Source organism: Epinephelus moara, chromosome 12, assembly GCF_006386435.1.
Source record: "Epinephelus moara isolate mb chromosome 12, YSFRI_EMoa_1.0, whole genome shotgun sequence".
Taxonomy (NCBI): domain Eukaryota; kingdom Metazoa; phylum Chordata; class Actinopteri; order Perciformes; family Serranidae; genus Epinephelus; species Epinephelus moara.
The window spans coordinates 24,486,126-24,499,052 of NC_065517.1; the positions used below are offsets into that span (position 1 = coordinate 24,486,126).

The following is a 12,927-nucleotide window of genomic DNA, read 5'->3' on the forward strand; positions in this document are numbered from 1 at the left end:
TATATATATATATATATATATATATATATATATATATATAAAAGCATAATTATAAGGCTACGAAAACCAAACGAATTTTATTTTATAGCGATCATACACTTGTATAAACATATTAATGGGTAGTATATTCAGATTCAGATTCAGATTGACAATAAACCATGCCAAATATTACACACTGGCCCTTTAACTCAAGAAAAAGATTCTCTATATCATTACAAAAAGTCATCAACCACTGCCCCATGTCCTTGTTCTTCTCCTTCCAGGAGGCTTAGTATAACAGAATCATCAACACACGTTTCAGTGTTTCTGTTCTGCTATATACCTTAAGAGCGTTTTGTGTCAAGAATATAAGGAGAGGAGACAAAACACACTCTTGGTGAACCAGTGGATTGGTGAAGCTTGTTTGAAAGGACACTGTTAACCGTCATGACTACTTTGTTTTAAAAAGTCAGGATTCCATCTAGTGATATTAATATCAAGATTAAGATTGAAAAGAAGTTTCATTGCAAGCAAATACGACTGAATAGTATTAAAATCAGGGATCGGAATTGAGTTTGTAATCGTGTGCCACCTCTCTTTTCACTGTCGGAGTGCAGGTTATAATCACAGATTGTTTTGTGTTTCTTAAGGTCAAAGCCAGACATCAAAATGGAGCCGAGCTCTGGACGCCCAGTGGATTACCAGGTGTGTGTGTGCTATGTGCATTTCTACTTCTATATCGGCAAGGGGTGGGAATCACATAAGGCTTTACAATACGATATTATCACGATACTTCAGTCACAATATTATTGCGATTTTAAACGCGCTGCAAGTATTGCAATAGATATATTTTTTTCAACTGTAAATTATGTTGCCAAAGGAAAATCTCACTTTAATCATATTATTTGCGGCAAAATGTATGTAGGGAACTGAAACTTGGCAATACTTGGTACTGTGTGACAATACAATATTGCCACACAAAAATATTGCTGTATCGAATTTTTTTTCCCCACCCCTAATATCTGCACATACAAGTTTGTGAAGGTTCATTGATATTGGTTTGTGCATCTTTCTCTCCACTTTTGTCTACTTCTCTTGAGACTTTGACTTTTAAATTGTGTTGTTTGTGTATAGATGCCTCTGACATGATATATGATATGTGTGTGATTTTGGTGTACAACTGGCAGGATGGTTGGGAGAAGAAAAAAGCCAAAGTACTGTTTCCATGTTAATGCAAAAGATGCTGTTAGACAACTAGAGCAAGAAAACAATTTACCCCACATTGTGCTGGATTGAAGTACCCTTAAAAGAAAAATTGTCTTCATTTTGGAAAATGCACTTCTTTGCTATCTTGCCGAGAGTTAGATGAAAAGATTCTTACTACTCTCATATATATTTTTGTGCTAAGCCATGATTATACTCATGGCTGTTTGTCTGCTGTGGCTGCCACACGAAATGTATTCACCACAACATCAGTGAAAAGAAGTAAAAGAATAATTGTGGACACAGTATAACTGTCCTCCAGTGCCAGCCCATGGCCTGTTTTCATGGCCTATTTTATTTAAGAACATGAATAAATTTATTCACCAGACTGAAATCCTGGTGTAATCTTTTCCTCTGTTTTCTCTTTTTTATGTTTCTCTCTGTGCTTCTCTTCATTATCCAACGGCTAATTAAACCAGAGGGATATTGCTTGGATGTAAAAAGCCTTTAGCTCAGATCTATTTTGTCCATCCAGCTCTGTATTACTTCAGCCAGGGGAGACGTCAGAGTAAACACAGGGTGAAAAAGTGTAATCTAGCGAGTTTTTTCTGTCTTTGAATTGTCCTCCGGGTAATCCCTGTGAAGTTGTGTGATTAATAGTGATAGTGTCGCTGCTGGTTAACTGTTAGAGGAAAGTCTGTTTGTTTTAGCTCTCACAGTCTCAGCATGTCTGATGTACTGATTTCTACCATCAGATCAGCATCACAGTGATCGAGGCCCGGCAGCTAATAGGCCTCAACATGGACCCCGTGGTGTGTGTCGAGATTGGAGACGACAAGAAGTACACGTCCATGAAGGAGTCCACCAACTGTCCATACTACAATGAGGTGAGACGCTTGAGGCTTTAAAAACTCAAACTGCAAGAAGGAAACCAGAAACTATATATAAACTATCTTCCCTTTTTTCTCTGAATGTCACCATCACTTCGTCCTTCCTATTCTTCATATGGTTTCTTCATAAAAGCAATTATATTTCCAAGGTTGATGCCATTTTTCTAGCCTGTGCGGTATTCTAGTTGTGCTTTTAGCTTGACAGAAACTGCCTTAAATCATGTTAGGGCCAACGTTTGGTTTGAATGAGATTTTTTTGTCGAATCAGTTGGAGATTCAAAACATTAGACTTAACTGTAGAAAGGAAGAAACACTGCTACTGTATATAAAATTAATTGTACCGTACAGTACAATGTCTATGTTAAAGAAAACCTGATGTCAGTGTCTGAGAGGTGAATTTGTGAATGATTAGGTTCTGGAAAATATTATGCCAATGTTTCTTTTGCGCATTAAAACTGTCAGAAATCCGATTAACCCTCCACATGCTCTCCTAAGGTAATTTTTGGATGATTATAAGTAAAACAACTGCTGCTTTTGTTGATGTTTAAGTAGTTTACTCATACAACATATTGTTCGAAAGCTACACTCCTAAAAGTTCCATTAATGCTGACAATTTCAAGATATAAACACCACAGCAGGCTCAATAAATGTCAGTCAAAAAACACTTATAACTCACCTATGAGGCATCATCATAATCCACAGATCAATATTATCCAGGCAGAAACTCTGCTAACACAGCTATGAGTTGATTTTTCACACACTGCCAGTAGTCCAGACGATCTAATTCCAGCGAAATATTTAGTCCAAACCAGAGTTGGGTATAACACGTTACAAAGTAACGCGTTACAAAGTACGGTGGAGTCTAAATAGGTGGAGGAGGACTCACTGACAGACATATTTCAGACTCAGGACTTGCATTATGCCTGGTACATGCTACACGCTGGTACTCACCAATTATCCCCGGTCATCTTTCACAGCATGTGTGATGTCATCGGGTTATTCTTGTCCTATTTTTATTACTTTCACTATTATTTGAGTCACTGTGTCTGTTCATGTGCCAGCCGACATGTTGTTGTAGTCACCTAAAAGCGTCAATAGCGCCATACGTAAACTATCAAGTTACTGTATCTTCCACAGGAAGATCTGACAAATGTTTCAGAATAAAAGCCTATTTAGAAAATGAAGGGATTCTCTCAGCCGAGGTTATAAGGGGCTTTTAATTTGAAACAAGTGTTGAGTTTGAAATGAGGGTGCGATATGTTAACTTTATAAAGACAACGGAGCAGATAAAAAGTAAATATATAAACACACAGAGGGATTAATAAATAACGGACCGTCTATAATGTAGTCTGTTTCAAATGAAGCTGGGAGCCTCTGCAATTGTGGTGAGTAAAAGCCCCGCTGCTATTTGTTAATGTTATTACTTTATGTCCGACTGTGAGGATGTACCATTGTTTGCTAGCTTGATGCTAATGACAGTAACGTTAACTCAGCGGGTTGACAAAGTGCCTCTGCTGTTTCACACCATCATTTCCCCCTTTTACTCTGTGTGGTAACATCCCTAGAGGAAATATTAAAAATGCTGGGGTGTTGTTGTCATACAGTTGTCTACGGCAGCAGATCGTTCTGTGTTTCTACTGGTCAAAGTGACGGCTGTGATGGGAGAATTGGATCACAGTGAAGGTCCATAACTTTAATTTTGGAGACAAAAAAATGTAGGCTTAGCGCCCTGTGGTCCATTGCCCAATAGGAAATGTAGAATACTCAAAAGTACTTTAAAAGTGCTTAAGTTACTTTTCTCAGGGAGTAACGTTGAAAGTACTTTTAAAGTAATTGAGTTACTTTACTCAGGGAATAATGCAGTAAAGTAACTGGTTACTTTTTAAAAAAGTAATGCAGTAACGTACTTTGATTACTTTTAAAGTAATCCTTACCCAACACTGGTCCAAACACATTATAACATCCATAGATACCCATGAACTGCTGTTCAATGAACTTCAATATTCTACACATATTATCTATAATTTCTCTGTCCTGCGTGTTAACAAACCTGACTGGCAATCTCAAAATGGAGGCGAACTCCTGGCCTTTCCATTGACACCTCACTCGAGCCAATAAGAGCTTCCTATACTCTTGCGATGGCCCCGATAGGCTGAAAGAAGGAACGTGTGTCACTGACATTTCCTGTAGTTTAAAGGTATTTAGCGAGCCAGTAATTAGCCCATTTGGCCCAAAGGCTTACGGTTTTTGTGGTCAATGGCACTCCTGACCTCAAGGGCACTTTTAAAGTAGTTACTGGCATCATAGGTTGTTATTAATGTACAGAAATGATAAACAAGTGGCTCCTTTGTTGTCATAAGAGGGGAAAAAACAGTCTTTCTCATCACTTCAGGTTTTCTAAGTTAACTCTTATATGGATATCTTCACCTGTGTTGATTAGTCTTTCACTCATATTTACACATTCAGTACATTGTTTTACCTTTTTTTCTGAAAACACCTGGTGAAAGACTTAGAAAAACATGTAAAATGTTTATTTTCTGTGATATTTATAAATATTTCTGGATGATGTAAGGCTTCATGATATGGCCCCTTTGTGTTTTCCAGCTAATGAGTCCCAGTTGTAGTCATCTGCAGCATCTTTTTTTTTTTTTTTTTTTTTTTTTTTTAAATTTATTTAGAGGACAGTGCACATTAATGAACATTGCTGTAAATGTGCGGTGTTAGCCAAAGGCTAATTTTCAACTGTAGTCCTCCGGCATGATGTTAAAAAGACCTCAGGCCATTAAAAAAACACAAAAACAGGGACACATAAGTCATAATATGTAAAACAAATAATAAACAGATAGACAATAATTCACAACGAGAAACCAATACGTACAGTGCAGTATGATACAGTGCAAAATAGTTGATCGAGAGGCTATGGATAGTGAATAGACGAAATAATGCAAGTCCATGAGTCACTGGCATAGTGTATATGATATATATGATATATTTGCATGTATATTCAAGAAAATATGCATGCAAAGATAGAAAAAAAAATTAATTGTGTTGAAACTTACATAAGTCAGTGATAGGAGGGCATACAGTAAGTCTGACTGTTGGAGAAAAAGTGTTACCTTTCAAATAAGACCGTGCATGTACATGTACTAAAAATGGAACATGAACTGCTGTCAGTTTACTTTTGGTATGCCTTAGATAGGCATTTGAATTTTATGAATTTTATAGGACCACTAAGAGGTAAAGACGATTAACCTCTTGGCGCTGCATGCTTTCAGTAGCATTTGTTAATGTGGAAATTAACATCAATACCTAGGATGTGTTGGATAAGACCATAAGCAAGATAATTGGTGTGATACAGTAAATGTATCTTATTACAGTGTTGGGGAAGGTTACTCTTAAAAGTAACTTACATTACATTAAGTACATTATAAGAGTACTGCCAACTAAAAGTAACCTCTTTCATTAAAATGTTACCTACTGAGAAAAGTAAATAAATTAGTCAGTTTTGCTTTACCAGAATGAAAAACCCCTTTTGTGATTCCGTGCGAATGTTGGTTATTTTGTCTAGAGGGTGCATAGTCTACTGCAGCCTACCCTTTAATGTATTAACATGTCAAGAAAGGAAATATTCTTATTGTTTTCCATATTGTACAGAATAATACAACCGTACACCTTCTGAATTAGAGTTTGTCTCTTTCACTGATTATCGTAATGGCTATGTTATCTCATCATTCACAACAGAAACAAAACTGACCAAAGCCATCTTTGTTAGTCTTCCCACTGTTCCAACAATCACCAGCTCTGGTTTGGTCCAAGTGAGATGTGAAACAATGCTGGATTTGCACACTGCTTATCCCTGATGTCTCTCTCTGCCAGCTGAACAGTGGCGCTCAGTTGTTCTCAAGAATGAAAAAGGGCAATCTTTATATCCAGTCATCCAATAACTGATATATTTGTCCAGTCCCACAACCCCAGTACTTGACAGGTGGCAACAGTGCAGCTTTTTGACTGCTAATAATCTGACAGCAAACTCAGCAGAGGCATTTAGGTACAGCCTACACTGGCCTCAAAGAAAATAATGAAAGCACAGGCTCATGTAACTTACAGCATATCATCTTTCAATTAAAATGTAATTAATGGCAAAGTGTGAAACAGGAAAATATGGTAGTGTTTTGAAAAGTATTGGACTGCCTACTCTAATGCATTCCCCCCAACATAGATCTTGTCACAGTGGCATTGTTACATCAGATGTTTCTCAACACGAAAACATCAGTAAAGACTTTTTTCTGTTCTCCTGCAACCCTACAGATTTCTGACAAAATGCCTCCCTGACATGCACGAAGATAAATGCAGAGGAGAGGCTGTCAGTGCTCTCTTTGATAGTGTTGAAATGATTTACTGACATTAAAGTACTTCACATAACATTCTTAACTAGAGTGTTCCTGAGCAGCAGAAAATCTCTCTCAGTAGGAAGTGTTGGAGGTGGTGAGGGTCACGCAGAGCTCAGCCTCTGGGTTGTGTCCTGCAGGGAGAGGAAGTGACAGTTTGTCTGCTATTGATTGCTTCTGTTGTCTGAAAATCCCCCGTGGACAGACAAACTCCTTCATGCTTTCTCTCTTTGTATCCAGATCCTCCAGTTTGCTCAGAGTCTGTGCTGTTTCAGATAGCTTCACACCTCTGAAATTAGCTCACAGTGGAAAACTACAATTATCTCTGGTCATTGAAATTCACTGATAACATTGCAAGAACTACATCATCATGAATAAGTGTTATGTCACCCCATTTCATCATCCTTTGCCTTGTCACTCTGCTTAGTTTTTCGTTTAGTATTCATATGACATCCCAAACTAATAGCACAAAGCTGGAGTTGTGTGAATAACCTGCCAAATACCACAGAAAAAGATCCAAAACAATTATGAGTGACACAGGGGGCCTATTGTCTGATAATACGGCCATTGTTGTGATATCGCCTGCAGCAAAGTTAATCATATTCAGTTCTGTGGAGTCTGGCTGTCCTTGCTGTGGGAGAATAAGTGCTTTGTGTTATCCTTTGTCTCCATTGTCAACAAACACTAACACATGAGAAAAAAAGACAAAGGAAGAGGAGCTACAAAGTGATCTCATGAGATATATCTGAGCTCTTGTGGTGTCTGTGTGCCCTGCACAGCCTCTGCCTGTAGTACAGTTGCACATATGCTGCAGTATTCATACACCTGGAGACACCTACAGAAAAGATATGACAAACCTTTGATGCAAGACTTTAAATCAAACATTTCTTTTCAAGCCACTCATCTTTGGCTGTGAAGAACTGAAAGCATGAGGGCTGTGATGTGGCTACGAAATGAGCTGATGTTTCTGCTCATTTCTTCAGTTCACTCGTTGAACTCTACACTAATAACTCTCCTGAATTTCAAAGTTACCTGTGCTTTTTACTGGCAGAGTAAGAATACATACATTTCAATGGGCAAACTTTTTTTCTCTTCTCTTTGCAGTATTTCGTCTTTGACTTCCACGTCCCTCCTGATGTCATGTTTGATAAGATCATCAAACTCTCCGTAAGTAATCTTTACCCCAAATGTGCACGCTGCATTACTTAAACCTCTCAGCATTCTTTTGTTACATGAGTTGTGAACATTAGAAGGACTTCGTTGCATAATTTTATGTTTTAATAATGACATACATGGATCCACAAAAGGATTGTGCAGCTTTTATGGCCGCTAGACCTGCAGAAATAAGACAAAAATAAATTGTGTAATTCTCAAAGCACTCTCAAAGGGTAAAATGCACCCTAACCACGCTGCCAAGCAGGTATTTATATTTTATTACTATTTTTTTCACCTTTATTCAACTAGATAAGTCTATTAAGAATAAATGCTCATTTACAAAGATGACCTGGCCAAGAGGCAGCAACATGAGCCATGAAGACATTAAGGTGCTGTGTCCACCAAAGCATTTTTCATGAGGCCAGCATATTTTTTTAATGCTTTGCAAATGGCGTCAGCATGACAAGGTGCTAAGAGTGACTTCCGCGTTGAGTGCTGCTGGTTAGGCTTTTTTTTTTTTTCCTGAGCACCAAGAGTTAAAAACATGTTCTTTGGGTGTAAAAGCTGCACTTGTCACTGTCACTTACGCTGATTAATCAAAGTGGGGCAGGGACAAATACCACAAAGACAAACTGACTGTCACATCTGTACAAGTACTATATATATATGATGTTTTCTCTCCTGAATCCACACAGACCTGTGGGTCCGTCCTTTCTTTCTGAATGCTTCACCATTCCCCTTATCCTTAAGGAAGTACTCTGCCTTGTGCCAACACGTTTACTTCAGCGGATATTCCATACCATAACACCCAGATGCCACTGAAGCGTGTCAGCTGAAAAAATGCTGCACCTCCAAAGCGCTCTCAAATGTTGGGCGTTTTCTGAGGAGCACCTGGCATTTTCATCTGGAAAAAAACACATTGGTGGACACGGCCGGTACTATAAAACAACAATGGATTTGGCATGCATTTGGTGAATAACTAGCCCCTTTTTTATGCAAATTAACCATATTGCAAAAATACTCCCATTCACGAAGATCAGGGCAAATAGGCACACACAGTTAAAGTAAAATTAGTTATTAGTTACTGAAGCACACTGACAGACTGGGGTATTAAATCCCAAATACGGTTTCTCTGTGTAAAGTTGCCCCTGCATCTCATCGATCAGGACCTGTGGGTCATGATCTGAAAATTTCAGTTTTGTTTTTCACTCTGCCATTGGTTTGCCAGCTGTGTTATCGGTGCAAAGCCAACAGTTATATTTTGCCGCATGAATAATTGCAATCAGACCTAAAAAAAGGGCAAATTGCACTCAGCGGCAAAATTAAATGGCCATGTTTGAGCTGTAATATCAATAGTGCAGTATATTTTATGAATTGGACCTTGAGATGGGGCAGATAGCGACTGAAACTGTCAGCGGCCGCAATCCATTCTTGGTGAATTCCCCCCTGAATGTTTTGGACATAAGTCCTTAAAACTTTATGGTACATGGAAGAGTAGCTATTATGGCACTTTGGTATGTATAAATAAGTGTGAAGACATAAAAAGATATGGCTGGTTACTGCATTAATTTGGTTAATTAATGATCTCACAGTAACTAGTTATGTTTAATGTACAATGGTGAAGTCATTATGCAGCCCCTTGTTAAACATAAAGTCCAGAACCATCTGTTTCCCCTTAACACACACTTGTGAATTATTTATCGCTGTTTCCAGTACAACTGTGAATCCTTCAGAGTTTGCTCTTCGTTTTAATATTTCATTCTCAATTCTGTCTGCCTAGGTTATTCACTCTAAAAATCTTCTTCGGAGTGGAACATTGGTGGGAACCTTCAAGATGGATGTTGGGACCGTTTACTCGCAGCCTGGTAAACTCACTGTAGCCACAATATCCATTTAGTAACTGATCATAACGTACATGCAATGTATATTTGAAATTAAAAAATTAAAATACACAAGTGTTTTGTTCATTGTGAAGTGAAGCTGGATTTTATCAAAGCTGTTAGTGACTAATTGACTGATGTCCATCCCAGAACATCAGTTTTACCACAAGTGGGCGATCCTGTCTGATCCTGACGACATAACAGCGGGATGTAAAGGATATGTGAAGTGTGACATCGCTGTGGTCGGGAAGGGCGACAACATCAAGACCCCACACAAGGCCAACGAGACCGATGAAGACGACATAGAGGGGTAATAAGCTGTTGCTGATGTGTTTCAGATTGAATGGATTTCGAGGAATACTGCGGTCAATTAAAATTACCATTTTACTCATGGAAAGGGGCACAGCCGATATGCAAATAATTCTATATAGGAGACATTTAAAAGGGTTTTCTGCTTCATGTCCTTCAATTCAAATTCTTATTTTACAGTATCTCTTACAGTATAAGTCCAGCACTGATAAATATTTCATACCAAAGCTGTGTTATACTTGAAAGGATTACTTGCTGGACACTCTCACCCACTATCTTTTTAAAGCTCATTCCACGAGCTATACGTTTCTTAAATTTAATCAATACCTCCACAGTCCTGTCTCTGAATGAGTTTCTGTGCTGCTGCTTGTTTCTAGGAACCTCCTGCTCCCAGAGGGCATCCCAGCAGAGAGGCAGTGGGCGAGGTTTTATGTGAAGATTTACCGCGCTGAGGGACTTCCTAAAATGAACACCAGCATCATGGCTAATGTGAAGAAGGCCTTTATAGGAGAGAACAGAGACCTGGTGGATCCCTACGTTCAAGTGCAGTTTGCTGGGCAGAAAGTAATTCCCACCTCAACCTGCAATCTCTTGTTCTCTGCTAGTTTCTAGTGGTTGTTTCTCCCCAGAGGATTATCGCTGCTCCTTTAGAACACGCTGTGGTTTTGATAATGCGTGCATCTGTAGTGTGGATTTTCAAAGCTGTACTGCAATTGTTTAACTCATAACTATAGACATTATCATAAGGGAGCAGCATGCATAGCTTTGATTGGAAAACATTAAAGGGATAGTGCACCCAAAAATGAAAATTCAGCCATTATCTACTCACCCATATGCCGACGGAGACCCTGGTGAAGTTTTAGAGGGTGGGTGGGAGACATTGTCCGAGATGATGCATCTTCCTCTCTGACACTGCCACCAGGGAATCCATCTCCACCCCCACAGCATTACTGGGTTTATGGATCAGTTTGTTGGCTCTGTTGACATCTGCTGTCTCAACACACAACAGCAAACAGGATGGCACTGGCCACCACAGATACATAAAGCATCCTCAGTGTTTGGTCGGCAGGTGTTAAAGGACCTTAGACCTTCTTGTAGAGGGCTTCACTGTTCTTAGCCCAGTCCAGTTTATGGTCAGTGTCCACTTCCTAGTTTTGTAGCACTCCACAATGTCCATACTGACCCTCTGGATGGAAACGGGGGTCACTGGTGCCTTTGCCCTCTTCAGGTCTACAGCCAGCTCCTTTGTCTTTATCACGTTGAGGTGGAGATGTGACGAAATAACTCATCACAGCCCTGTACTTAGCCTCATCACCGTTGCTGATAAATCCAACTATAGCAGAGTCATCAGAAAATGTCTGAAGATATCAGGACTCTGTAAGATAGTTGAAGTCTGTGGTGTAGAGGGAGAAGAGGAAGGTAAAAAGGACTGTCCCCTGCAGGGCTCCAGTGTTGCTCATCACTGTGTCTGACACTCAGTATTGCAAGTGCACATACTGTGGTCTGACAGTCAGGTAGTTGACAGTCGAGGACACAAGGGGGGCATCCACCTACATCGAGCTGGCTGGGTGGTGTTGAAAGCACTGGAGAAGTAAAAAAAAAAAAAAAACATGACCCTCGCATTGCTCATCGGCTCATCCAGGTGGGCGTACACACCACTAAGCAGATAAATGATGCCATCGTCAATTCCCAGTCAGGGCTGGTGAAATAGATTTCTAGTTCTGTTGAGCCTTAAGTATTATGCTTTAAGTGTTTGAGCTTGAACTGTGCCGTTACATCCTCCAGCCAGTGTTTATGAGATGGAGATTCAGTTTTTTCTTTATTTTATCTGAGGAATCTGAGGAGCCGACTTCGAGCATGAGTATAGAGAAGGCCACAAATCGCTCTCGTCTAGCTGTGATCTTTATGTTCTCATTGACGCCCTTGAATGTGTGTGGCAGAAGGTTAGGATCAATAACAGAGCCACACACATTTGAGAGGGTTTTAAAAATGCACTCCTAAAAATCATTCAGCTGTGCTCAGGTCCAAAATAGTGTCTGTGACTGTGGGTGCCTGGATAACACCAGATGGAGCCATATAAAGTGAAATAGCTCCTTTAATCTTACTATTATTAAAACACTATCAGCAACTATAACACAAGGACGAGAGCCACATAACTGACTGTACTGTACTGTACTACCTCGTACTTGAGTGTTACTCCTCCATGTGTCCAGGGGAAGACTTCAGTCCAGAAGAGCAGCTATGAACCGATCTGGAACGAGCAGATCATCTTCACCGAGCTGTTCCCTCCACTCTGCAAACGCATGAAGATCCAGATACGAGACTCTGATAAGGTCAACGACGTCGCCATAGGCACCCACTTTGTTGACCTACGCAAGATCTCAAATGATGGTGACAAAGGTAGGTCAGCACACATACACACACACACACACACACACACACACACACACACACACAGTTTGTCTCATTAGTATTGATCAGCTGTCAGACACATTAATTAGTCAGTCGTAACTAGTTAATATTTTACCGCATGTAGTAATTAGCTGTGCTGCAGTAGATTGTGAATTGAACCACATCGTGACCCACCTGACCTGCTGCCAACAGCTGCATGAAATTTAGTGGATGACATTCAAATTGACTTGAAATCTATGCATACATTACCATATATTAAATCAGAGTGAAAGATTCAGCACACCATCCTCTTCGCTAAAGATATTACTTCGTCATCTCCATGGCAACATGATAACTTCCAGAGCTGAATCAAGAAACAATAGGCTACAGTATTGATACTGTAGAAAAGAGATCGTTTTATTGTTAATTTTGATTTGGATCCTCTTTCTTTAATGAATATTACGTATGGTATTGTTGGATTGTTGCAAGACACCCCTTTAATACTGGTGCGTGTCTTCCTTTGTGTACAGCAAGCTAAAGAGCAAACAGTTTTGTGACTGTACTGAAAATGTTGTTTTTAAAAGGCCAAATGCCAATAAAATATTGATTGTTGCGAATTTTGGAGATAATCACATCTATCATTTTTCAATAAATTTTGACTTCTGGACTTTACGGCGTTCTAGAGTAACCTGTTATTGGAAATATTTGGATCATATCAGCTGTGCTAGAAAG

At 39.4% G+C, this 12,927-nt stretch overlaps 1 protein-coding gene across 2 annotated transcripts in view; it reads left to right on the plus strand.

Moving 5' to 3' along the window:
- The window catches only part of otofa (otoferlin a), a 129,902-nt gene that overhangs the window by 80,738 nt on the left and 36,237 nt on the right, over positions 1-12,927 (plus strand). For both annotated transcript variants that reach the window (XM_050058906.1, XM_050058907.1), the window contains exons 8-14: positions 630-684; positions 1,938-2,069; positions 7,565-7,627; positions 9,396-9,480; positions 9,646-9,805; positions 10,182-10,368; positions 12,018-12,204. In XM_050058906.1, coding sequence (XP_049914863.1) covers positions 630-684; positions 1,938-2,069; positions 7,565-7,627; positions 9,396-9,480; positions 9,646-9,805; positions 10,182-10,368; positions 12,018-12,204 — 869 coding nt within the window. The remainder of the gene's footprint in view (positions 1-629; positions 685-1,937; positions 2,070-7,564; positions 7,628-9,395; positions 9,481-9,645; positions 9,806-10,181; positions 10,369-12,017; positions 12,205-12,927) is intronic.